Raw genomic sequence first — 22789 nt, 5'->3', positions numbered from 1 at the left:
TTGTTTTGTTTTTTTTGTTTTTGTCTGTGTAAAATACTGCTGTCAGATAGTGGTTTTCCTCCACATGGCTCCTGGGAAGGGTTTGAGGCTCATTCCTCAGGCATCTATCTGCTGTGTTTAACTCCTTTGCCCCCTTCTCAGGTGAATCTGAGATGCTGTTCCCAGCCCTGTGTGCCCTGAGGAAGCACTTTCCCTCAGCACTTACTGTCTCTCTGGGCAGTCATGAGTTGCTCTCCAAGAGGGACTTATCTCAAGAGAAAATGTCCCTCTCAAGACTCCAAGCAAACAACCACTCATGGATATGTTGATATCCACTTCAGGTATTGATTGTGTTTGTGCACCCACCTCTGTGGCCTGGGGCAGCTTCACAGCCCACACTGGGTTGTGGTTTTGTACAGGAGATTTCAGCTGCTGCTTCTTGCAGGATGCTATCAGGGCCAGGCTTGGATGGGGACCCTGGGGAATATCCTCCTGTCACATGTGGCCTGCAGCTCTCTCCTTTGTGCTAATGGCCCAGAACAATGGCAGGGTCCTGCCAGTCTCTTCTTGGGAGAGGAAAGGTGTGCACATGGTGTACAGGAAGCCCCAATCCCCACAGCATGAACATGAGCCAGGCCAGCCTGGGTTTGTCCCTTGGAGCCAGAGTGAAGCACTGGGAGCAGCAATTTCACTTGGCTGCACAGCCCTGTGTTGGGGGGTTATATAGACAGATCTGAGCTTTTGCAGGAGGCCTGATGGGGCTGAACTGGAGGCAGAGGTCATGAGCTGCACAAGGGACATTCATTCTGGGTATTAAGGGAAATGCTTCCCTTCAAGGGTAATAAAGATATGAGTCCCAGAGAAGCTGTGGCATCTCTATCATCATCATCATCAGATACCCAATCCTGGACCAGAGAAGTCCTGAACTACCCAGTGTAGTTGGCTCTGCTTTAATCAAGGATGGACCAGAAATGTCCAGGATCCTCTTCTCATCTCTGCTACCTGAAGAGGTTATGGAGATGCTGGAGGGGGAAAAGTGGTCATTTCTTGGAATATGCGAGCTGTCTCTGAGCTCAGATTTGGTCTAGGCTTGGAAACTGGGTGCAGGCAACTTTGCTGGCAGTTGCTCTGCCACTTATCAAAGGTGTTTGTCCCTTTTCCAACACTTGCAGGTGGGAGATATGGACTCCCCCCAAGCCAAGGTTCTTGGCAAGCTACACTGTGGCAATGGCTGGGTTTTGGGCCCCTCTCTAGAGGAGGACAACCAGGTCTGGTTCATTGGTCCTGGTGCTCCCTGGCGTAATAGGCTTGGCAGCAGGTGACTGCCACCCTGACCCCTGGCTGTTTCCATGACCAGAGGGCCTGGCCACAGTGTGGGACTGGTGGCACTGTGCATGCCGGGCAGATCTGTTGGGGACAGAGGGATCAGGATGTGCCTTTCCTTCTACCCCTTGCTGCCTCATGTCCCTCTTGTTGCTCCCCCAGTCCCTCCCAGTGTGTGTGCAACCGTTCTGAAGTGTGTGAGTGTTGTGGCACTGCTGCTTATGTGCTCTCCAACTTGCAAGTGACCTGTCTCATGAATTTGTTGTTGTTTGATGTCCTTTTGTTCCACTTCTCACATCCATTCCATTCCTGTGGACTTTCCTGTCTGCTGTCCTTCCTTCCAGGTAGGAACACTACACTCTGGGCTGATTCCTGCAGCCAGGCCACTTGTGGTGGCCTAGCCAAACAGAATCTCAGCTCTGCCATGGCTAAAGACCAGAGATACCAAGGATCTTGGGGGTACCACCCTTGTTCTGCCAGCTCTATGCATGCAGGCATCTCGTGTGGTGAGAGGGTATACCATGGCTGCAGGGAGTTGGTTCTGCGAGCAGCGTCAGGATTGGGGGCTCTGCTTTATCCCAACACATCCTGGAGGCTCCACCGCCTGTTTGCCATGCAGTCAAGACCTGGTGACTACAGGGAAGCACCCAAATGGAAAGTCACCAGAGCTAGGACAAACTCTAGACCCAAAGAGTACAGAATGATGGGGGTTGGGATTGTGTATCTTTGGGAGTGATGTCATGAAAAAATTTGGGGAGGGGAAGAGATGTTGGCCAAAGTAATTGGAAACAGCAAGCTGAGCAAATACAGTCCCAGCTAAAGGCGGTGGAGCAGAGCAGGGAATCAGAGCCCCTGAAGGCGAATGAAAGCATGTGGGCGATTGACAAGAGGTGGGATCCAATTGCCTCAGCCCAAACTGAAGGAACACCTTACAGAAGACCATGTGTGGTATCCAGGGCCAGAAAGAACCACATGGCTCCATCAGAGCACAGGTCCACCTAGAGAGCCACCAGCTGTGACCAAAATGGAACATTTACTGAATGGTGTAAGAGAACAGCAAGCAGATGTGTGTTAGTCCCAATGAAGAACTCCCTAAAGCGTGAAGACATCCAAACCAGACATTTCTGGCAGTCCCTGATGTTTCCTCTTGCCCTGAAGTAATCCAAATTCCCCCTGCACCGCTACATCCTTTGAGCATCCCTGGTCTATGAGTGCTGTGCAGCTTGAGGAAGGGCTTTTTGGTTTGCTCTGATTTCCTCTGCTGCCCTGTGGCTCTTCTGCAGCTGTGTCAGGCACTTGTGTGGAAACTAATTGTCTTAATTGTCCTGAGCAGTCTCACCTGGGACTTCCCCACACTCCTGAGCTGCATTTAAGCTCAAGCCTGTGTTTTCAGGTTTGTTTAAGCAAGCTTGTAGGTGCTCCTGTTTTGGCCTTGCCTCTAGCCCTGTCTTCTAGGCATGTGTGGTAGCCTTATTATCCAGTCAGGATTTTGGCTCTGTCTCACAACCAAGTGGATGCTGGATTTAGTCTATGGCTTGCTCTGTGGATGGCTCCTGATGCCAATACCCATTGCTGCTCTGCTCAGGTACTGTGGGTTTATATCTGTTCATGAGGACATGGGGTCACCCCTCAGGGAGCAGCCCCATTCCTGCACCTCTCTGTTGAACAAAAAAAAAAAAAAAAAACAACAAAAACCCAAAACAAACATAACCTAGTTTTGCATGTGCAAATGTGCAACAGTATCTCTGTTCTAGTTGTTACTGCTCATAGAAGAGATCCAGCTGTTAAAAAAAAGAGCAGCTAACTGTATTCAGCAGCAGTCAGAAAAAGCAGCTGGAGTATCAATAGCAGGAAGATGAGGAACAGGATGGAAACCATCACAACCTCAGCACCCAGCTGCAATATGGATGAAGAGCTGAAAAAGTGTGAAGAAGCATTTGTTGCAATGGCCTAGAGGAGGATTGAATAGGGGAGGTAGAGGGCTGGGGTCATGCTGGCAGCAGGGTCCATGCTCCGTGGAGCTGTCAGGCAGCTTGTCTGGATGGAACTCTGGGGGAAATCAGGTAAGAGACTTTTAAGGTATAGTATCAAGTGCTGTATCCTAAAGCTGTGTAAGAACAGGGCTAGAAATGGGAATTTTATGATGCGGGGGTTGTAAATGAGAAAATCCCTGAAGGCTGAAAACTTGCCTTAAGCTGCTTCCAGTTGTCAGTGGCTGCTGGTTTGGTTAAGGGAGGACCTGCTGGTAAACTTGTGTCCTGTGGGTGATGGTGGCTTGGGGACAGAGCTTGGCTCTCCAGGGTGGGTGTGACAACCTTGGTGAGAGACTGGCATCCTGGGAAGCCAGGGTAGGCTGAGGCTCTGGGCCTGTTCAGAGCACAAGGACAGGCATCTTGGAAAGCATCCACAGGATGAGGCTTGGGAAGGAAAGGACTGGAGCAGAAGGGATGAGCCAGCCTAGAACGAGCCAGGTCTCACCTTTTGCCTGTGTAGACACTCTTGCAGCTTGGGGAGCAAAAGGCCTTGCAATTGGAAGGCCCAGGGAAGAGAAGGAGGAAAGGTGTGTGTAGCTGTTCCATGAGCAAGAGAAAACCAAATCCTGCTACCTGCAGCGACTGCACACTCGTGCTAAGCAGGCAGACCACCCTGGCTGTGGCTATCAGGTCCTTGTGCTCATTGTTCCCAGCTTAACTGGTGACCCCAGCCAGGCTGAGGGTCCTTCTGACCCTTTCTCAGCCTGGCAGGACATGGCGAGGCCTCGGTCTCACCTGTGCCAGGTGTAGCTTGTGCTCAGCTTGAAGGGAGGGTGGCCAGGGCATGTGATGGGAGGCATGTGAGCTCCAGCAGCCCTGCTGGGAGCTATAAATGGCATGTGTGCTCACTGGAGGAGCATGGCTGGCGGGAGGAGGGGGAGGCGGTGGTGGCAGTGAGGGGGGTGTTCGGGTTTGCAGTTACTCCCTTGCTCTCTAGGAGGTTGGCCCTGGGCTGTGGGGGACAGCTGTGAGGGCTGGTGCCGAGCGTGTGTGTCCTCTGAGTGATGAGGCAGATATGGCAAGGGCTTGTGTGAGCTGCAGAACCCTCCATGGGGTGCTCAGGAGGCAAAATGGGTCAGTCTGTGGCAGGCCTGCTGCTGCCGGAGGTGGGGTCTTGCCCTGGGTTGCATTTCCTGTTTGTAGGACAGGGTGTGGGAGACTCCTTTTTCTCAACTAAGAATTCTCTGTCTGCCCTCACAGCTTGGAGCTCTGGGGCTGTGCTGTCCCTCTCACACCTTTGCTGAACCATGCACAGTCTGCCTTGCACACGGTTGTTCTGTGTGGGCTGTCCCTCTGCTCGGTAGGTCCTGGGTCACACCTGCACAGAGGATGTGACTTGTGCCAAAATGCTCCGAGCCATCTGATGTGCAGAGCCAGGGTGGGCATGACCCAGGGTGAGACCAGCCCCTTCCCACCTGTACAGGTGCTCTGTCCCACCCGTGGATGGCCGTGGTACAGAACCCCAGCCTTCACCCCCTGCGGGTTTGAAGGTATCTGTGGCCCATCCTGTTAAATGGGACATCTTTTTTCTGCTAGGCAGTGATCAGCCCGTGCCTCAGCAATGTGTGTTTCGGACATATCTGCTTCAGTCCCGTGCCCTGCATGCCCCTGACCACCCACGTGTCCCCCACACCCTCTCGGTGCCTCTGCAGCCACCGGAGACAAATGGACTGCACGTTGTCCCTTGCAGGCTGTGACAACAGCCGGGGTGCGGAGTTGCCTGGAGCAACAGCTGGTGGCATCGCTGGGAGTCAGGTGCGGTGGCGCGGAGCCGCTCCTGGCCGGATCCTGAGGATGGCGAGGCACGCAATCTTTGAGCCACGTGGTGTGTCCCCTACGAGGACCCGAGTGCCCGGAGCTGGCGGTGGAAAGGGGGCCCGAGGCAGGGCTGGCAGCGGGGGTGTCCCAGCTCGTTCGCAGCCCGTGGTGCGTCCCGGCCCCGACCCGCCGCAGCCCCGGGCCGAGCGCCCCGCTCGCCGGGCCGGACGCGCTGTCCCTTTAAGAGCCGCCCTGCGTGTTCCAACCCGGGAGTGACGCGAGCGCGGTCCGACCGTATGCAAATCAAACGCCAACCGGGAGCCAATGGGCGCCGGTGCTCGGCGGCCGCCAGCCAATGGGGTGGCGCCTCCCGACGGGGCGCCGTCTCGCCCCATATAAGGAGCGCCTTCGCCATAAAAGGCAACATTGTATCGCTTTATATGGGGGCGGTGCGGCGCGGCGGGGGCGGCGGCGGAGCGGGGCCGTGAGCGCGGAGCGCGGCGGGGACATGGCGGGGCCGGCCTGACCCGGCCCGACCCGACCCGCGCTCGCCGCCGCGATGTTGCCGAGCCAGGCCGGGGCCGGGAACGGCGCTGCCGCCGCGCTGGCCCGCGGCTCGGGGCTGGGCCGGTCGCCGGTGCCGCGTGGGGCGAACGGCGGCGGGGCGGCGGCGGGGGCGCCCGGGGGCTGCCTAAAGCGGGAGGCGCTGTACAGCGGCAGCGAGGGCGACTCGGAGTCGGCCGAGGAGGAGGAGCTGGGCGGCGAGCGGCGCGGCGTGAAGCGTGGCCTGGCCGAGGCGGCGGCGGCAGCGGCGGCGGGGCCCGCGGCAGGAGCAGCGGCGGCGGCCGCCTATAGCGGCGGCGGGGGCGGCGGGGCCGTGAGCGGCGCCAAGCCTGGGAAGAAGACGCGGGGCCGGGTGAAGATCAAGATGGAGTTCATCGACAACAAGCTGCGGCGCTACACCACCTTCAGCAAGAGGAAGACCGGCATCATGAAGAAGGTGCGGCCCCGCGACTCCGGCCGGTGCGGGGGGGCGGTCCGGCCCGGCCCGGGCGGGGATGTCGGCCGGCACCCACCTGTCCGTGGAGTCCCGGCCCGGTCCGAGCGCCGAGCAGGCCAGCGGGCTGTGCCCGGAAACGGCGGCGGCTTCCCCGTCCCGCGGGCGGGACCGGGGAGGCGGCTCGGCACCAGCCCCTTCCGGGGGGCAGCGCGGGAGCCCCCGGCGGAGCTGCGGGCAGGGAGCTGGGCGGCCGGGAGCGGGAGCCCCCGGGGCCGGGGGATGCCGGTTTGCTTGGCGGTCCCCAGGCATGTGATGTGTCCGGGGGCGGGGGGGGGGGCATCCCGGAGCAGCGTCCAGCCTCGGGCCAGAGCTGATCGGTGCCCTCGGGGCCCCTCGCTGTAAACCACCACCAAAACACCGAGTGTTTGGTGGCACAGCTGGACTGTCCTGCCCTGCCCCCCTGTCCTGTCCCAGGACCGCCTGCTTCGGCCACGGAAGGCACCAACGCCACGTCTTGGCCGGTCCAGAGTGCTATGCGTGGTTTCTGGTTCCGTGGTTCTAATCTGTGCAAAGACAGACTAGAAACTTCGGGGATTTTGGATGCTGCTGGCGGATCTGCATCCCTATTGATGCTCATAGCATCTTCTGAACAACTGGGTAGTGCTGCATCGTAGCTCAGCTGGGCATCATGCACCCTGGGAAGGTGGAAATGGGTGTGAGGTACTGCTGGGCACATCCTGGACGTACGGGATGTGGAATGAGGCCGTCCTGTCTGTAGAAGCTTGTGTGAGACCATTGAGTGTGCAGTGATGGCATATGAAGAGTGCACTTCTTAGTCCACAGGTATTCTTCACCTGGGGCATGGTGGCCTCACTGCAGGGGTGCTTGGGTGCAGCTGTGCTCAGAGTTCTGGAGCCTGAGAGGGGAATCTGGGTCGGAGCCTGGATGGAGTGTTGGTGAGGGGACTGAGGTAGCAGAGATGTGTGCCGAGTAACATCACTGAGAGGTGAGGTGAGGGAGGTATCCAGACATGCCTGGAGAAGCCAGTGGGATTTCCAGAATGGAGACAATCCTGTGTCTCTGTTATTAGACTACTGTACTGAGGGGAGCACTCTATCCATGGCCTCTTGGCAGGCACATCCCCTAGGGCTGTGCTAAAGGGGATGGAAACACAGCATGGGGCAGTTCAACCTGTAGTGAGCCAGTTGGTTTTAGAGGCCACAGCTCCTCTGGGGTGGCAGGGAGCTGAAGCTGGTGTGAAGAGAAAAAAAGCCATTGTGGGAACGTGGGGACATGCAGGGACTCTTGTTCTGCAATGTGTGTTGTCCCTGTCACCTGTGACTCCCTTTTCTTCCTTTGTCTTGCTGGCAGGCCTATGAGCTCTCCACGCTAACTGGCACCCAAGTCCTGCTGTTGGTGGCCAGTGAGACGGGCCATGTGTACACGTTTGCCACACGGAAGCTGCAACCCATGATCACCAGCGAGACGGGGAAGGCGTTGATCCAAACATGCCTCAATTCCCCGGACTCGCCCCCACGCTCGGACCCTACCACTGACCAGCGCATGAGTGCCACTGGTTTTGAGGAGACGGACCTCACCTACCAGGTGTCCGAGTCGGACAGCAGCGGGGAGACCAAGGTAATGTTCCTGGGCACCCAGGGAGGCGTGGGCTGTGCTGGGAGCCCTGATCATCCCCAGCCCTCTTTAAATAGCAGCGCTGGGAGCTGAGGATGAGTCCCCTTTTGCTGCAACTGCAGCAAGCTTGTGTCATGTCATCTCGGCACTGGTTGGCTCCTTGGCTGATAGTTGCAGTGATTGAAAGAGAGAGGGAAGTGGGTGGCAGGTATCCTGGTCCTGGCCCTTGCAGCGTGGCTCCCCACTGGCCCAGCCCACCCCCCTGGCCAGCTTTCAACACTGTTATCTCTCCCCAGGCGTCTCCATGCTCTCACACTCATTGATAAAAATTTGATTCTGCCTCCATGGCCTTATAAGGCCTGGTTTCCCTCGCCAGAGTCCCTGGCAGGGCCCCTCACATTCCTTATAAGCTGCAGCTGTCTCTTGCTTTGGTGCTGTTTTGGAAGGGGGCAGGGAGGACATGGGGAATGGAAACATTTGGCTGGACAGACCATTTCTGCTCCCTCCCTGTTGTCCCTGCAGACACTGGCCCCTGCCTGCCCGTGTTACTTGTGGCCTTTTGCCCAGGGTGGCCTGGCTGTGGGTGCACAGTTGGGCAGAGTCAGCTTTTCTGCTGTAAGGGGCCCGTCTTGTCCCTGCACTCCCTGGCACTGTTCCTCAGAGCTGTGTCCCACATCCCTGCCACTTCCTTTGCAGGCAGGTGCTCAGATCCATAGGTGCTTGGAGATGGGAGGCAGGAAAGTTTGTGGTGCAAGACTGGGATGCCCTACTGAATGTGGGGCTCTGCCACAGCTTCCCAGGCCTGTGTGCAGTTCTTCTGGGTGCTGGGAATTAGAACAGCCCTGCTGTACCTGTGCTGGTGTCATAGGTACCAGGCTTGCTGCAAAAGTGTTCTTTCATTGGCCTTGTCATAGGAGCTCTCCAGCTGTCCATGCTCAAGCCACATCATTGTTGCTGTGCAGTAGCCTCTAGATATTAAGCAGACAGAACCTGGAGACCTCTGCTGTAATTGCAAGGGTAGCGAGTGCAGCCCTGAGATATGCCCAACATGTCTGGGGCTGCTGGGGTATTCAGCTGCCTGCTTTTATGACAGCACAACAGCTCTGGTCACGGTGCTGCTGGGTACCCCCTATTCTGCAATGTCTACTTCTCCACATGTATCCAGTGCTGCACCAAGCAAAGGCTTATTGCTGCTGAGCCCTGAGAAACATCAGCAGCCCCAGAGATCCCTGCAGGCAGAGGAGCTGTGGTGGGCCAAAGTGTGGCTGGAGTCTCTGTGCTGTAGCCTTTAACAGTCCTTGAGAATGGCTCCTGCTGATGGGATCCCAGCAGCAGTCCTGGCTGTTCCAGTCTGTCATGTCTTCCCTGGTTGCTAGTGTAAGCTGTGCCAGCCCTATCCAGCAGGCAAAGAAGCCTTCTAATACCAGCAATCTCTCCCTTGTGCAGCCTGTGTCTGTAAGGACTTGTGCCTCCTGGGCTTCTCCTGGATGAAAGGCAAGTCCTGTGGGCATTTCGTAATGAGACAAATTACCTGAACTTGGCATGAGACTTGACCACATCATATCCCTTTGCACTCTTCCTGGAAGTACTGCTAGTTGGCCCCAAGGGAACTGTGCCCTTGGGGTGCAGTTACTCTGCAGAGACCTTCTTAACACAACTTCTCTATTCTCACTGTCTGATGCAACCCTGAAGGCTCCATCCCAGTGCTAATGCTTTGTGGCCACAGCCAGCATTTGATGAGAGGCTGGAGGAGCCCTATGGCCCTGTCTTCTGTTTGACATTCTTACTAAATCCACCCCTGGCTGGCTGAGAGTTCCTGTCATGGCAAGCCCTGGGGCTGGGGACAAGGGCTGTCCTGTTGTGCCTTCTGCAGGCCTGGAAGCCTGGTGGTGGTCGGGCAGAGACCAGCTCAATTCAGATAGACCAAGAAGTCTTCTAAGGATGAAAGGAGCCTGTGGATGGGCCATGCTGGGTGGCTGGTGCTTGCTGAAGGGTGGGTGGTGCACAAGGCTGGGTTACAGGTGCCTCACTGGAGGAGGTGGCAGGAGATTTGATGCCTGGACTGTCAGGTCCTGCCACATGGGATGCTCCAAAAGACTCCTTGGCCTTCTTGTGTGATCTCTGCTTCCCAGATCTCTGTATGGACAAAACCTGCTTGTGTTCAGTGCTGCAGCAAAGTGGGGAGAACAACTCAGCTGGGCTGTCACCTGCAGTCAGCAACCTGCTGGTTATTCCTCTGTGCTACACCGGCAGCAGCTCTGAAATCCTCCTGCTGTGCCAGACCCAAACCCCCTGCTGTGGTGCTGGGATTGGGGCTTGCTGTACTTTTGAGACAGTAGCTGTATCCTCATGATGATACCTCTTCCATCATCTGCCTGCATGCAGTCTCCTGGGTATGCTTGTGTGGGAAAAGATATTTTGGAAGGAGCTCAGAGGCTCTAGGTTGGGGTGAGAGCATGGGAGTAGCCCTGATCTGGTCATCTCTCTGGAATGGGAAAATGTGGGACTTTTTGCCACATCTGGAACACAGACTAGGTGTTGGAAACCAGACTGGGATTCCCCATATATCTCTGATGCCTGTTGTCCTGCTACACCTGTGTAATAATTCTGGCTAGGGGGTCTGGGCCATGCTGAACAGCATTCCCTCAGGCAGTCCCTAAAAGCTGTGGAGTGGGATCGTTTCTGTCCCCAAGACCCTGCTGTGGTCCAGGATGGGCATCAGCTGGCCTGGTCTGTGTGCTGTGACCCACTCATGCTGCAAAACAGTGGTGAAGGTCTGGGCAGACACCTGCTGCTGTGCTGCACCTCTGCTGTGTGCTGCTTCTGCAGACACTGAGGTTTGCACTGAGCTCGAATGGATGTGCAGCTGGATCAGGAAGGGAAGAGCTTTCAGGGCTGCTGTCCATGGCCCCTTGGTTGATGTCTGCTGAAGTGACCTGTGACTTGCCTCATGCATATGGCCTGGGCTTTGTAGGGTGCTGGGAAGAGCCAAGGTGCCCAGGGGATCACTGGGGCATCCCAAATACTCATGAGGAGATGGCAATGGGTGTCCAATCCCAAAGTCTCTCCCAGCTCTCTTTCTGTACTGGAAGCTGTTGCTGCAGCCCAAGAGAAGCACAATAAAATGGGAGGAATCTGAGTCTCAACAGGGTCAGAATAGGGAGGGCAGAGGTGGGCTGTGCATGATTCAAGTCTGTTGCCACAGCGTCTTTCCCAAGCACCTTTGTTTTGTGCTGAGATTTGCCCTTGTGCTTCTAGGGAGCCATGAGAATCTCCCTGAGTAGAGTGCTGTGAACTGTCTGGGATGCATTCTCCAGGCCTGGGAGTATGGAGTGTGACTGGGTGCTAAGTGCCCTGGCTGGTTGGGGGTTATATCTCATGGGTATACTACTCTAGAGCTATAGCTGGGCATGAGGAACTCTGGCTTTTCCAACTGGGAGCAGCGCCTGTCCTGCCCAACTCTGCTCTGGCTCCCTAGTGGGTTGGGGAGAGCTCTGCCCTGTCACCCACGTGAGGAGGGCACCCACAGCCTCCCATGTCCCATGTGGGATGGCAGGAGTTTGTGGCTGAGCTAATGGAAAGTGCCTCTGCTGGGCTTTGCTCTGTTATCACGTGCCTCTGCTAATTTGGACTTCAGGGACTGCGGTGCCAAGGCAGAGGGGTGTTGCTCTCCTCCCTCCCTGGGCCCTGGGGCACGAGTGAGTGCCTGGGATTGGATCCCCCTGTCCAAAATGGGCTGCCTTCCCTTTTTTAGCTGTTCGTTGAGCTGTGAATTCCTTGCTCCTGGCAGCTTGACAAGCTGGGAACAAGGCTTAGCACGTGGGAGAGCTGGGCCCACCAGCTGCAGTGGGAGGGGTGGGAGTGTGGCAGCCTTAACTCTTCCCAGGCCTGCTGGCAGCTATGTCAGGGCATGGGGACAGCAGGTCGCCTGTGGTCTGTGACATGGGCCTGGGTGAAGCAGTGCATTCCCAGTGTGCTCTTGGCCAGATGGGTAGGAGAGGAGTCATGGGCACCCTGGGTATTCCAAAGGGGGTTTGGGGGATGGAGGGAAGTTAGGTGATGTGTGACTACCAGAGGCAGCAGGAGTCATGCTGGGCCTGGTTGGTTCCTGGAGATCCAAGGCACATCCAGCCACATGCTTTGTGGCTGTGGAAATGAAAGTGTTACTGCAGCTTGGCACGCACGTTCCTCCCTTGTTTCCACACCTGGGATGCCAGCCTCTCAGGCCAGTGTTGGCCCAGCACAGAGCCCTTTTCCTGGTGCTCAGCTCCTCCGGCGATGCTGTCCTCGGACAGGCGCGGAGCTCTGACGCTGCTTGCAGGGCTGTGCTGGCTGTAGTGAACACGTGGGGTCCTTTGGAAGCATTTGCCTCATGCCCATCTCCTGCCAGTGGATTGGCAGGTAGGTGCTTCCGACAGTCAGATTCTCCTGGCCTCTGCTTCAGGAGGTGTGTGGAGGCATTCCTCAGGGTCTGCCAAAGCTGCTGTCAGGGCTGGGTTTGGTCCTTTAGTCCAGGTCCAGGTTTGCCTTTAGTCACCTCTCCCCTGTCACTTCCAGTGTACAGCTGCTTTTAAGAGCCAGTTTTCAGCTTGTTCTTGGTCGTGTGTTCCTGCCTTAAGGGAAGTGGTGTGTGTTTCTGACAGGAGACTTTATGCCTTTATATTTGTCCCTGCAAGGGCTGCTTTTGCCTGGTGTGTGCCAAAAAGAGGCTATTCTCTTCATAGACATTTTGGGGACTCGTGGGGAGTGGAACGGTTGCTTTGTCCCCTAGTGTGTTGTAGGGAAGGCTCTCAGGGGACCTCTGTGGCCCTGGGCCAGCATCCAAAGTTTATGTGGAGCTCTCTTCAGCTCTCCTCATGTTTGTGCAAGCAGCTCTTCCCTGCTCCCCTGGCTCTGCTCCATGTGCTGGCAGCAGGCTGTGAGGGGTATGGTTTGGCAAGGGGATGATGCAACCTACAGAGCCTGGTTTGGTCTCATGGGCAGATGTCTCATGGGCTGGTCCGAGCTATCACAATCTCTCCTTTTGCAGGATGCCCTGAAACCCGCATTCACTGTCACCAACCTGCCGGGAACAACGTCCATCCAGACAGCCCCGACCACCTCGACCTCCATGCAGGTCAGCAGTGGCCCGTCATTCCCCATCACTAATTACCTGGCGCCAGTGTCTGCCAGCATCAGCCCCAATGCCGTCACCAGTGCCAACGGGACAGTGCTGAAGACTACTGGAGCCAGTGCAGTGACGTCTGGGGGCCTCATGCCGATACCCACTGGCTTCACCCTCATGTCAGGTCAGTGCCTTTAGGGACTGAGGACTGCGTCCATCCATGCCTGCACCTGGAGTGTGTTGCTGTTCTCCCCAGGGGAGAGGAGACCTAGTGGCAGAAGGGAAGCACAGTGGTTGCTTCTGTAAGGTGAGCCCAGCTGTGATTCCATGCTCAAACCCAGCCAGGCCAGTGGCTGGAGAAAGGTCTTGTAGTGACTGTTTCTTTAGAGTCCTACCAGCTGGCCCTGCTTTTGGGAGGTGGCAGGGAACTGAGCTGGGACCCCAGGGCAGCACCGAGAAGCCTGGAGGGAGTGAAAAGAGCTGGTGGTGACAAAGCCTTTCTTTCTCCCTCCTTTTGGCAGGTGCTTCCCTTTCTGCAGGGACCCCTACCATTCCTCTCACTCAGTTACAGCCGCACTCCCTGGCTCTTTCCAGCCAGCAGGGCCAGCTGGTCACAGGTACAGCTGGACAGCTGCAGCAGGCACAACAGACAGTCTTCCACTTCCCTGCCAGAGCTGGAGGGCATATTGTGTCGCTGACAGGTCAGCACTCGCTTCTCCTCCTCTTGCTAGAGATGGGGGGATGGAGATGTCTGTGGGGTCCTAGGCCTGGCCACAGAGCTGACCCCTCACTGTGGGAGCACAGAGGAGGCAGAGCACAGGGAACCCTGGCTGTGGCTGCTGGGGAGAGATGGGAAGACAGGGCAGAAAATGCTTGACATAAGCAGGAGCAGCATCCTGGAGGATGCAGACCAAGGGAAGCAGCAGATTTTCAGTCTCATGCCCCAGGGCTTGGCCTGTGGCTAACAAAGGCAGTAGAGGCAGGTCCCTAGTGCAGCTGTGCTGAAGATGAACTGTGCTGCTAGAACTGATGGAGGGATAGCACAGGGCCTGAGGTGCCCAGTGGTTGTTTATTGACTGCTGGCATTTAGCCATGAGCAGCTGCCCTTGCTTCTGTGTTTGTATCTGCAGTCAGCCACTGAACCACAGTGCAGAGGATGGGTTAGGGGAGACCCAGAGCAGAGTAATGGTGCTGCTCTGCTACCTTGTGTGCACTGTCCTTTGTAGGAATTTCTTCTTGTTCTGAGTTAAGGCTCTCCAGTTGTTTGTTCTTGGGCTGGACATGTTCCTGGATGGAGTTTCAGAGTAGGGCAGGGCTCTCCTTTGAGGTGGCATCCATCATCTGAGGACCAGCGCTGAGAGACACAGTATTTCTGGTGTCCTGCTTGTTTGTGCCTAAGTCCATGACTCTGGCAACTCCTGTGCTTTCTTGGAATGCTTAAGGCTCCTGGGGGCCTGGGCTGACAGCAGGCTCCCATTCAAGGGAGCTGAATTTCCCTTGTGATCTGGAGGAGGAGAATAAGTGATGTGTGTCTCTGGGGTGTGATGTGTGGGGAAATACCCAGTCTGAGAAAGCTGGCCAGTGATTATTGCTCTCTGGCATCCCTTGCTCTTCCCTCTGCAGGCAAGACCTCAGCCTTAGGAGACCTTTCTGTGCCAAGCTGTGTTTCTGGATCTGAAGTGCTTTGCAGAGAGTGGTCTGGGACAGAGGCTGTGTGGCCGGCACCTTTGGGATGCACACCTTGAGACCGGCTGTTCTCTAATCCCTCTGTAGGGCACTGTGATGTCCTTAAGGTCACAAGAGGGGCGAGAGCTGCACCCTGAGTGCCCTGTGGAGGAGGGAGCTGGGCTCCAGAGTGTGAAGGCAGCAAAGCCCAGCTGGTGTGGGCATTTGGGCTCTTGTGTTCCACTCAGTGCAGCAAGGTGATCCTTGCAGAACTGGCTCCCCTCTGGGGAGGAAAGGCTGAGCCGTCTCCTCCCAACATCTGTTCTGTGTCTTGGTGGAACCAGGAATGGCAAGGAGGATCCCGGATGTTCTTAAACCACGGCTGGGAGTTGGGCAAAAGCTGTTGTGGCCTTTTTTTCACTCTTGGAGCTTTGTAGGCCAGTTAACCCCTTCTTGGCCCATGTGCCAGGAAAGAGCAGGTTTTGGTCTCTGCTTTCTGCCACACACTGCTTCTGTATAGCCTCCCCCAGTGCAGCACAGAGCGGTGCTGTGGAGTTGTGTGCAGCCACAGGACTGTGGGGCTTACACGTGGCCCAGAGTGCCTGTATCCCTGTGGAGCCGCAGGCTGACAGGCTCCTCTCTCTCCCCAGGTGGTACCATGGCTCAGCAGGTTCCAGTCCAGGCAATCCAGGTGCACCAGGCACCGCAGCAAACGTCTCCCTCTAGTGACAGCAGCACTGACCTTACCCAGACCTCTTCCAGCGGAACAGGTATTGGTAACCACCTTCTGTCTGCCTTCCTAACCACTGCTGAAAACAACCCACACCAACAGGCCTCATGCCTGCTCCCCGGCCAGTTTCCTTCTTCAGGCCAGCTCTATCCAAGGCTTTCTGACAGTTTCTGAGGCCTAATCATCCCTGTTGTCAGGTCCTGTGGTACACTGTATCCTACGCTGAGCGTAGGGCACCTTACAGGGCATTTCAGAGCCTCTCCAGATACATCATCTGCTCTCTTCAGATACATCATCTGTATCTGCACTTGCAGCATGGAGCTGGGAACAGGTTGCTGAGTTCTCAGGGGGTTTCTTAGTGAGCCAGCATTGCCTCTAGCACAAGGCATCGGCTCACATCTGCTTGGGACTTTTACTGTGTATGCAGAAGACACCTCTTTGTCGGCAAAATCTGAGTTCAGGTGCCTGGATGCAGGCTGAATCTAATTCAACAGCTCTGTTAATTGGGGAATTGAGATAACAGGTTGAATTTAGTCCTGGGATGTTTGGCTACCATGTTTTCCTGCCCCTTCGTACTCGTGAAAGGAGAGGTTTGAGCTCTCCGGCTTGATTGCCCGAGAGCTTGGAAGAGATGGGTATCTCCGTGCACCGTGCTTCAGCACAGCATGCCTGGGGTGGGGGGTGCTGAGCAGGCAGGTGAGTGTGGCAGGCTCCTTTTGTTTGCTCACGTGTGGTCTGTCCCGGTGGCAGTGACCCTCCCAGCGACCATCATGACGTCGTCTGTGCCAACCACCGTGGGCGGCCACATGATGTACCCCAGCCCGCACGCGGTGATGTACGCGCCCACCTCCGGCCTGGCTGACGGCGGGCTCGCGGTGCTCAACGCTTTCCCACAGGCGCCCTCAGCGATGCAGGTGTCCCACGGCCAGGTCCAGGATCAGGGTAAGGCAGCTGTCCAGGTCAGTGCTCCCTGAGAGTGCACTGACATCCTGGTTTTTCCCATCCCGCGTGTATTTATGCTGCATGTTAATCACAAAGGTTTTTCTTCCCAGCAGTCCTGGTGGCCGCACAAAGGCCTGGCAAGGGCGATGCTCGATGTGTGTTTTTAGGTCTTGCCATTCTGTTATGCAAAGGATTGCATGAGCTGTTGATGGGTAAAAAGGAGGGCGAGGGTTTCTGGGATGGGCAGCATGTGGGGCAGGCAGCACAGGGAGCCAGGAGGCTCTGGAGAGGATATGTGCTTGCCTGAGGGGGCAAAGTAGCATGAAGCCACGTGGGCAAGACTTGGATTGAGGCCTTGTGCCTGCTTCTCCCAGCATTTGGAAAACTCTTGCATGTGGCTTTCTTCTGGAGTGTCTCCATGTGTGCAAATAGGCAGCTTTGTCCTTGAGTAGCTCCACAGAGCTCAAAGAAAGGATCCATGGGGGAGCACTTCTTAAGGGACAGTGTCATTTGTGCTTCTCTCTGTGGCAGGTGGTGTCCCCCAAGTGTTCCTGACGGCCCCATCAGGCACGGTTCAGATTCCTGTCTCAGCTGTCCAGCTTCACCAGGTAGGCACAGAGTAGTACTTGCAAATGTTCAGGGCTTATTCTTGCTCTTTTGCCTGCACATCCTTTGTGTGTCTGGCAGACCTGGCTGGGTAGGATCAGTCCTCAGCTCTGGGAATGTGCTCTGCACTACCCACCCTCGGGTGAGGGAGTGTTGTCCTCCTTGGACCGGTGCCCGGGAAGGACAGTGCCCCCTGGCTGGTGGCACACATGGTCTCAGGGCGTGCTGTCCCCCAGTGGTTCCTCCTCCCTTCTCTCTCTAGATGGCTGTCATCGGGCAGCAGAGCAGCAGTGGCAGCAGCCTGACGGAGCTGCAGGTGGTCAACTTGGACACCTCACACAGCGTCAAGAGTGACTGAGAGGCCTCTGCTGCCGGCCTTCTGTTTCTGGCTTGTCATGCCAGTGTCGGGGCTGGCAGCAACTCCTTCTCGTACAGACTGCACCAGTTATTTATTGTTGCCTTTTCACGTTTCCTTCATCCACACATGCACACACACACACACGCACTCACCCACCCCCACACACACAGGCATGCGCGTGGGGCTGCAGGACCCACCCGGGGTGGAGCCATGCTGGGGCCGTGCAGGGCTTGGGGCATTTGGATGCTGCAATAGCTGTGCTTGTCTCACGCCAGCCAAAGAAATTTGTCTTTTAAGGGGAGGATTGCTCTGCCCTGTAAATAAATACTGCAGGCCATTCCCAGCTGGAGGCTCTGGCTCCTTCTGGGTGCTCTGAGTCACCTTGCCCGTGAGTATTTACTCTGCATGGGGCTCAGCTTAGACCCGGATCATCGTGCAGGTGCAGCTTGGAGCAGAGTGGGTTGTGGCTGTGCTGCTGGCCTCAGCAATGTGCCTTTGTGGGGGTGACAGGTCCTGGCCGCAGCAACTCACCCTGGGCTCTGGACAGGAGAGAGGGGCCAGCTTGCATGTGCATCTCTGGGCCTGCATACCCTCTCCCCGGAGGGCAGGGCACAGCCGGTGGCACGTGGCCCTGTCCTCCTTGTATGCACTACAGTGAGCCCTCTGCCCTCAGTGCCTCCTCGCTGGGCTGCCTGGCAGACTCTCAGCCTGACTGGCCCTGCCCCAGTGGCTGCCCTTGCACAGGTGAGGTGGTGAGATAGATGCCCAGGAACACAAAGATGCCCTGGAGAGCTCCTCAGGGGCCCTGTGCTTGGCTCAGCCCCACACTCTCAGCCCTCGCACTGCTTCTGGACTCCATACACCCAGGGGAACGTGGCTGGGTCTTTCCTACATCCCCCTGCAGCTCCAGCCAGCGCTTTCTAAATTTCTGTGTCTGATGCAAGGTGGAGAAACAACTCAAATGTCAAAGGGAAGAGCCCATGGGGCACTGAGCTGCTGGGCAGGTGGCAGGCTCTTCCTTTGAGCACTAGGGTGACCTGCGGGCCATCCTGGGCTGTGGGGGAGCAGCTGTGATGCCTGTACAGGCTCAGTAAGGCTGGGGGAGAAGGGCTGGGGCATGCTTGGTCCTGCATGGGAATTGCTGTGAATGGCTCTGCTACCTAGCCCTGTCCCTGGAGGGAGAGTGAGCAAGTGAGAGAAGCTGCTGAATCCTTAGGAGAAGAAGCAGCTACTGTAACTCTTTTTTTTTTTTTTTAAGTTAAAGACAAGCCTTGGAGAGAAAAAAAAAAAAAAGAAAAAAAAGAAAATTACTTTATTTTTCTAAGTGTTAAACTCAGTATTTATGTAATTCTTTAAGGAATAAAAGTTTGGCTCCTGTACAGTTTTAATGGGGTTTGTACCAGGGGGATGGGAGAGGGGTGGGTGGGCGGGCATGGAGGCAGGAAAGGGGCCTTGCTTTTGAGTTTGTATTGTAACCTTGGACATGTTCCCTCAGCATTAGCGTTTAAGCTGCACTCTCCATCCACCAGCATGTGCCGGGGATCAAGCTGAACCGAGTGGGATGCTTGTTTCCTACCTACCTGTAACGAGGACTTCATACCCATAATTTTGGGCTTAATGGGCAGAAGGCAAGTGAAAACTAGCAGTGGTTGGTCTCTGGAAGTGGTAAACCCATTCCTCAGAAGCAGGCAGTTTGCAGTGTGCTCAGGAGCCAGAGGTGGGCTGGGTTTTCCGAGTACTGCCCTGTTCACTTCTGGTCCAAGGACCTAGAGCTGTTCTGTCACTGTCACTGCTCTTGGCACGGAGCAGTGCTGTCTGTGACTGCCTAAGGGATATGGGTGTCCCCACTCCTCCCTGTGGTGAATGACCAGCAGTGGCTAATCCCTGTTCTCCCTGCTTGCTGTGCAGGCAGCATGTCCTGAACTCCTGGGTGACAGTCTGGGCTGTACTTCACCCTCTACAGCCATTCTGCAGCGCACAGATGGGGACAGGTCTCCTCCAAGCTCCCTGTGCAAAGAATTCCCAGAAGAGCCTTTCAGTGCTTGATCTGTCAGCAGCCTGGGAAGGGCTTGTGTGGAGTGGCCCATCTGGTGAGGGTGATCTTGCATGCTGCCTCCAGTTAGAATTCTTGCTCTAAGAGTGATGCAAACCCTGCAGCTCAGAGCATGTGGGAGTGCTGAGCCATGTCCCATGGCTCGGTGTAGGAAAACTGTTCCGTGATGCTTCCAAAACCATGTAGGTACCTAGGAGTTCATCCAGGGAGAAGTGTGGGATCAGAGTTTGCATTGTCCTTTGCCCCAGCACATCACTGTGGCCTGGCTTTGCTCTGCTTTGCTTCTGCTGGCACTATGGAGCAGAGCTGTTGGGCCAGAATGGCAGGAGAGCCCCTGCTGCTACAGGGTGTGTAACTGCATCCCCTCCCTGGCTCCCCAGAGGCAACTGCTGGTTAAACGCTAATGGTGTATTTTATTTAAGTGCAGACTTGTAAGAACACTTGTGTATCAGGGATGAAATGGCATTTATTGTGTGGTGACATTTTTAGTTCATTTTACTGGTTTGAGGGGTGTGTGTGTGCGCGTGTGTGTGTGTGTGTACGCATAAGTGTGTGTGGGATTATTTTTTTTTCCCTCCAGTTTCCAGGGTTGTGTTTCTGGAAGGATGTGGAAGTAATCACAGTACTATGTACAGAGCTTTCTTTTGTATTAAAAAAAAATTTACTCTTTCAATAAATGTTATCATTTTGTGCACAGATTTGGGATCTTGACCATGCTTTGCGGGAGGGGATGACGCACACCTTAGGGCCAACAAATGGGGATCAGGGGCAGATTCCTGCACCTGCTTGTGTTCTGAGGAGGATGGGGAGCTATCTGAGCATGATGTGGCAAAAAGGGGCTCTTTGCAAAAGTTTCTATCCCTACTGCCTCCTGCACATGTTATTCCTGACCACTTGGACTTATCCTCTGGAGTCTCAGCCTAATGTATGGGCCAGAGAGGGCCAGTGCCTGACAGAAGAGCTGTGAGGGCTCTTTCCTGAAAGCTCTGGAACAGTCTTCCTGGTGAGTAGGGCATGGTGTCAGTCAAGAGAAGTAAAAACTAGCAATGAGGAAGAACGAGGAATTTTGAAAAATAATTGTTCTAATTCATGGGTGTTAATAGGGAGGAACAGGGAGGCTTAAATTCCCTGCAGAAAACTGCTATGAGAATGATAAGGGATTATTCAAAATGCAGTCTGGAAAGACATCACTTAGGCAGAGGCCTAGAAGCTAGATCAAGGACACATGGAGGCTCAGTAAAGTGTCCAAAGGTGTAAATAAAAGCAAAGAGAGAGGCTTATTGCAATCATCAGGGCTGCTGGGGCCAGAGTATGCCAGTTAAAAATGCAACTGCTGGCCACTCCATAGCATCAGATCCTGGAGCAGATGCCAGTATAGTGTGAGGAAAGCTTAGCTCTGATAAAAGTGTGCAGCTGGGGAGAAAATACCTCAGGAGGGAAGAGGAATGTGCAGAAAGTACTTAGGAGCAAAAGACAGCTGTAATGGCTCTTTCCCCATTAGGAGGTGAGGTGCCTCACTTTTACAGTACAACCTCACTTTTAGCCCTGTGCCTACACAGGTGTGGCTCGTGGTTCAACACCACAACCACCCTTTCAGCACAAGCAATCTCACATCACCTGTGCACAGGGGCTTGTGTGTGTTACTTCTACACCATGGAGCAAGATATCACAGATACATATATATATCTTTATTTTTAGGATAAATGACTTACTAAGCATGGTGTGGAGACCATCAGAGCAAAGACATAAGCAGGCTGTGTGAGTACCACTGAAAACCTCCCCTTGTCACATACAAGATGTCTTGGTAGTGAACAGGGAAGGAAAATGACATATTAATTGGAAACAGAGATTTCAAGAGCATCCGTGGGATTCTGGAAAGAAAGTATCAATAGCATCAACAGAGATCACATGTACTAATGGAGCAATCAAGAGTGTGGCTTGGAAACACAATCCCTTACAATCCAGCATTGGTGCCACAGGTTTAGAGGATGGTCTCCACAAACTGATGCAGCACTGCACTGTTTTATCCAGCCTATAATTAATTGCAATGATATTGTTTGGATTAATTGCTGATTGCTATTGTAAAACATGGAAATTGTCTAATTCATTGCATTAGTACTGAGAGTAGAAATTAGGTTGGGGACATACAATGCTCCATGATCAAATAAGAAAGCAAAGTCTCATCCAGTTAGTGGATGATTTTAATGACTGTTTATGATTTAAAACAAGTCTTATCAGACTGATAGAAACCTGCACCCCAAGGAAGGGAAGTATGGGCAAAGGATAAGAATTTAGATTTTACGATATGGCCATTTCAGATCAGTGTGACACCAGAGCTGGAAAAGAGCTGGAAACAGGCCAAACTTGTGTGCAGCTGGCTTCAACTGGCTCTCCAGCAACACTGAGAACAGGGCAGTCTCAGAGCCCCAAACCTACCAGGAGCCAGCGCAGCTGTCACTGAAGCCAACAGGGTGGATGGAGGGTGGGTGCAGGGCTGGAACCACCCAGGGCCAGAGGCCTGACATTGCTGCACTGTAATTCTTGATTAATGGTGCATTTCCAGTAATAATATTAGTGCTGACATGACATGCTTTTAGCTTTCCTGCCACCCATCCTGCTACAATTAATCACCAGAGAAATGGAACCAACACACAGCACAACATTACCACCTTACCAAAAAGCAGCTCACTCTAGCAGATGCCTTCTTCAGCTTGCAACTTCCATTTGTTCTCGTTTCTAACATTAGCCAGGGGAATCAGAAGATATTCCAATCTTTCATCTTTTTCCACTGCTCATCACTGTTACTGGTGTGGGGGAACAGCAGCTTTGTGACCCATGGCCACAGACCGGCTCGGGTACCAGCTCAGGCCTGGAACCCCTTTGGGAGCCATGAGCTGTCCTGAGGGACCCTGTTGGGCAGCCAGCAGTGCTCTTGTGGCACATTCCCAATGGAATCCTGGGGTGCATTAGGAACTGCATTGCCAGCAGGTCAAGGGAGATGATCCTGCTTCTCTATCAGCCCTGGTGAGGCCAGTCTGGAGTGCCATGTCCAGTTCTGGGATCCTCAGCACAAGAGAGACATGGAGCTCCTGGAGTGGGTCCAGCAGAGGGTGACAAAGATGATGAAGGGACTGGAGCACCTCAGTTCTGAGGAGAGGCTGAGGGAGCTGGGCCTGCTCAGCCTGGAGAAGAGACACTGAGAGGAACCTCATCGATGTCTGTCAGTGCCTGCAGGGAGGGGCCAGAGCATGGACCAGGCTCTGCTCGGCGGGGCCGGGCCATGGGTCAAGAGGCAATGGGACAATGGGGCAGGAACTGAAGCTCAGGAAGCTTCACCTGAAGATGAGGAAGAAGTTCCCTGTGCAGTGCCCGAGCACTGGGACAGATTGCCCAGAGATGTTGCCACTTGGACACTATCCTGTGCCATGTGCTCTGCGATGACCCTGCTTGAGCAGAGAGGTTGGAGCAGATGACCCACAGTGGTCTCTTCCAACCTGACCCATTCTGGGATTCCGAGGGACGACGGGGACACGCACCTCCCGCCATTCCCATGTCCCTCGCCGCCTCCCGTAGGGGCCGCGGAAGCTGCGCGCTGCTTCCGGC

The 22789-nt window shown here is 55.1% G+C and overlaps 1 protein-coding gene across 1 annotated transcript; it reads left to right on the top strand.

The window, feature by feature from the left end:
* The first annotated feature begins 5594 nt into the window (after positions 1–5594).
* SRF (serum response factor) lies at positions 5595–18510 on the top strand. The gene is made up of 7 exons (XM_053973832.1): positions 5595–6093; positions 7465–7731; positions 12758–13016; positions 15148–15267; positions 15978–16169; positions 16701–16777; positions 17038–18510. The coding sequence occupies exons 1-7, from the start codon at positions 5653–5655 to the stop codon at positions 17131–17133; spliced, it is 1452 nt and encodes a 483-aa protein (XP_053829807.1). The 5' UTR covers positions 5595–5652; the 3' UTR covers positions 17134–18510.
* The last annotated feature ends 4279 nt before the right edge of the window (positions 18511–22789 follow it).

This window comes from Vidua macroura, chromosome 3, assembly GCF_024509145.1.
Source record: "Vidua macroura isolate BioBank_ID:100142 chromosome 3, ASM2450914v1, whole genome shotgun sequence".
NCBI classification, from domain to species: Eukaryota; Metazoa; Chordata; class Aves; order Passeriformes; family Viduidae; genus Vidua; species Vidua macroura.
The sequence above is the reverse complement of the archived record's forward strand: the minus strand, read 5'-3'. Positions and strand labels throughout refer to the sequence as shown.

Bases quoted from the DNA above. Each gene is read 5' to 3' on its own strand.
- SRF (XM_053973832.1), top strand. From the start codon at position 5,653: ATGTTGCCGAGCCAGGCCGGGGCCGGGAACGGCGCTGCCGCCGCGCTG. The intron at 15,268-15,977 runs GTATTGGTAACC...TCCCGGTGGCAG, and splicing joins GACCTCTTCCAGCGGAACAG to TGACCCTCCCAGCGACCATC. The intron at 16,778-17,037 runs GTAGGCACAGAG...TTCTCTCTCTAG, and splicing joins CAGCTGTCCAGCTTCACCAG to ATGGCTGTCATCGGGCAGCA.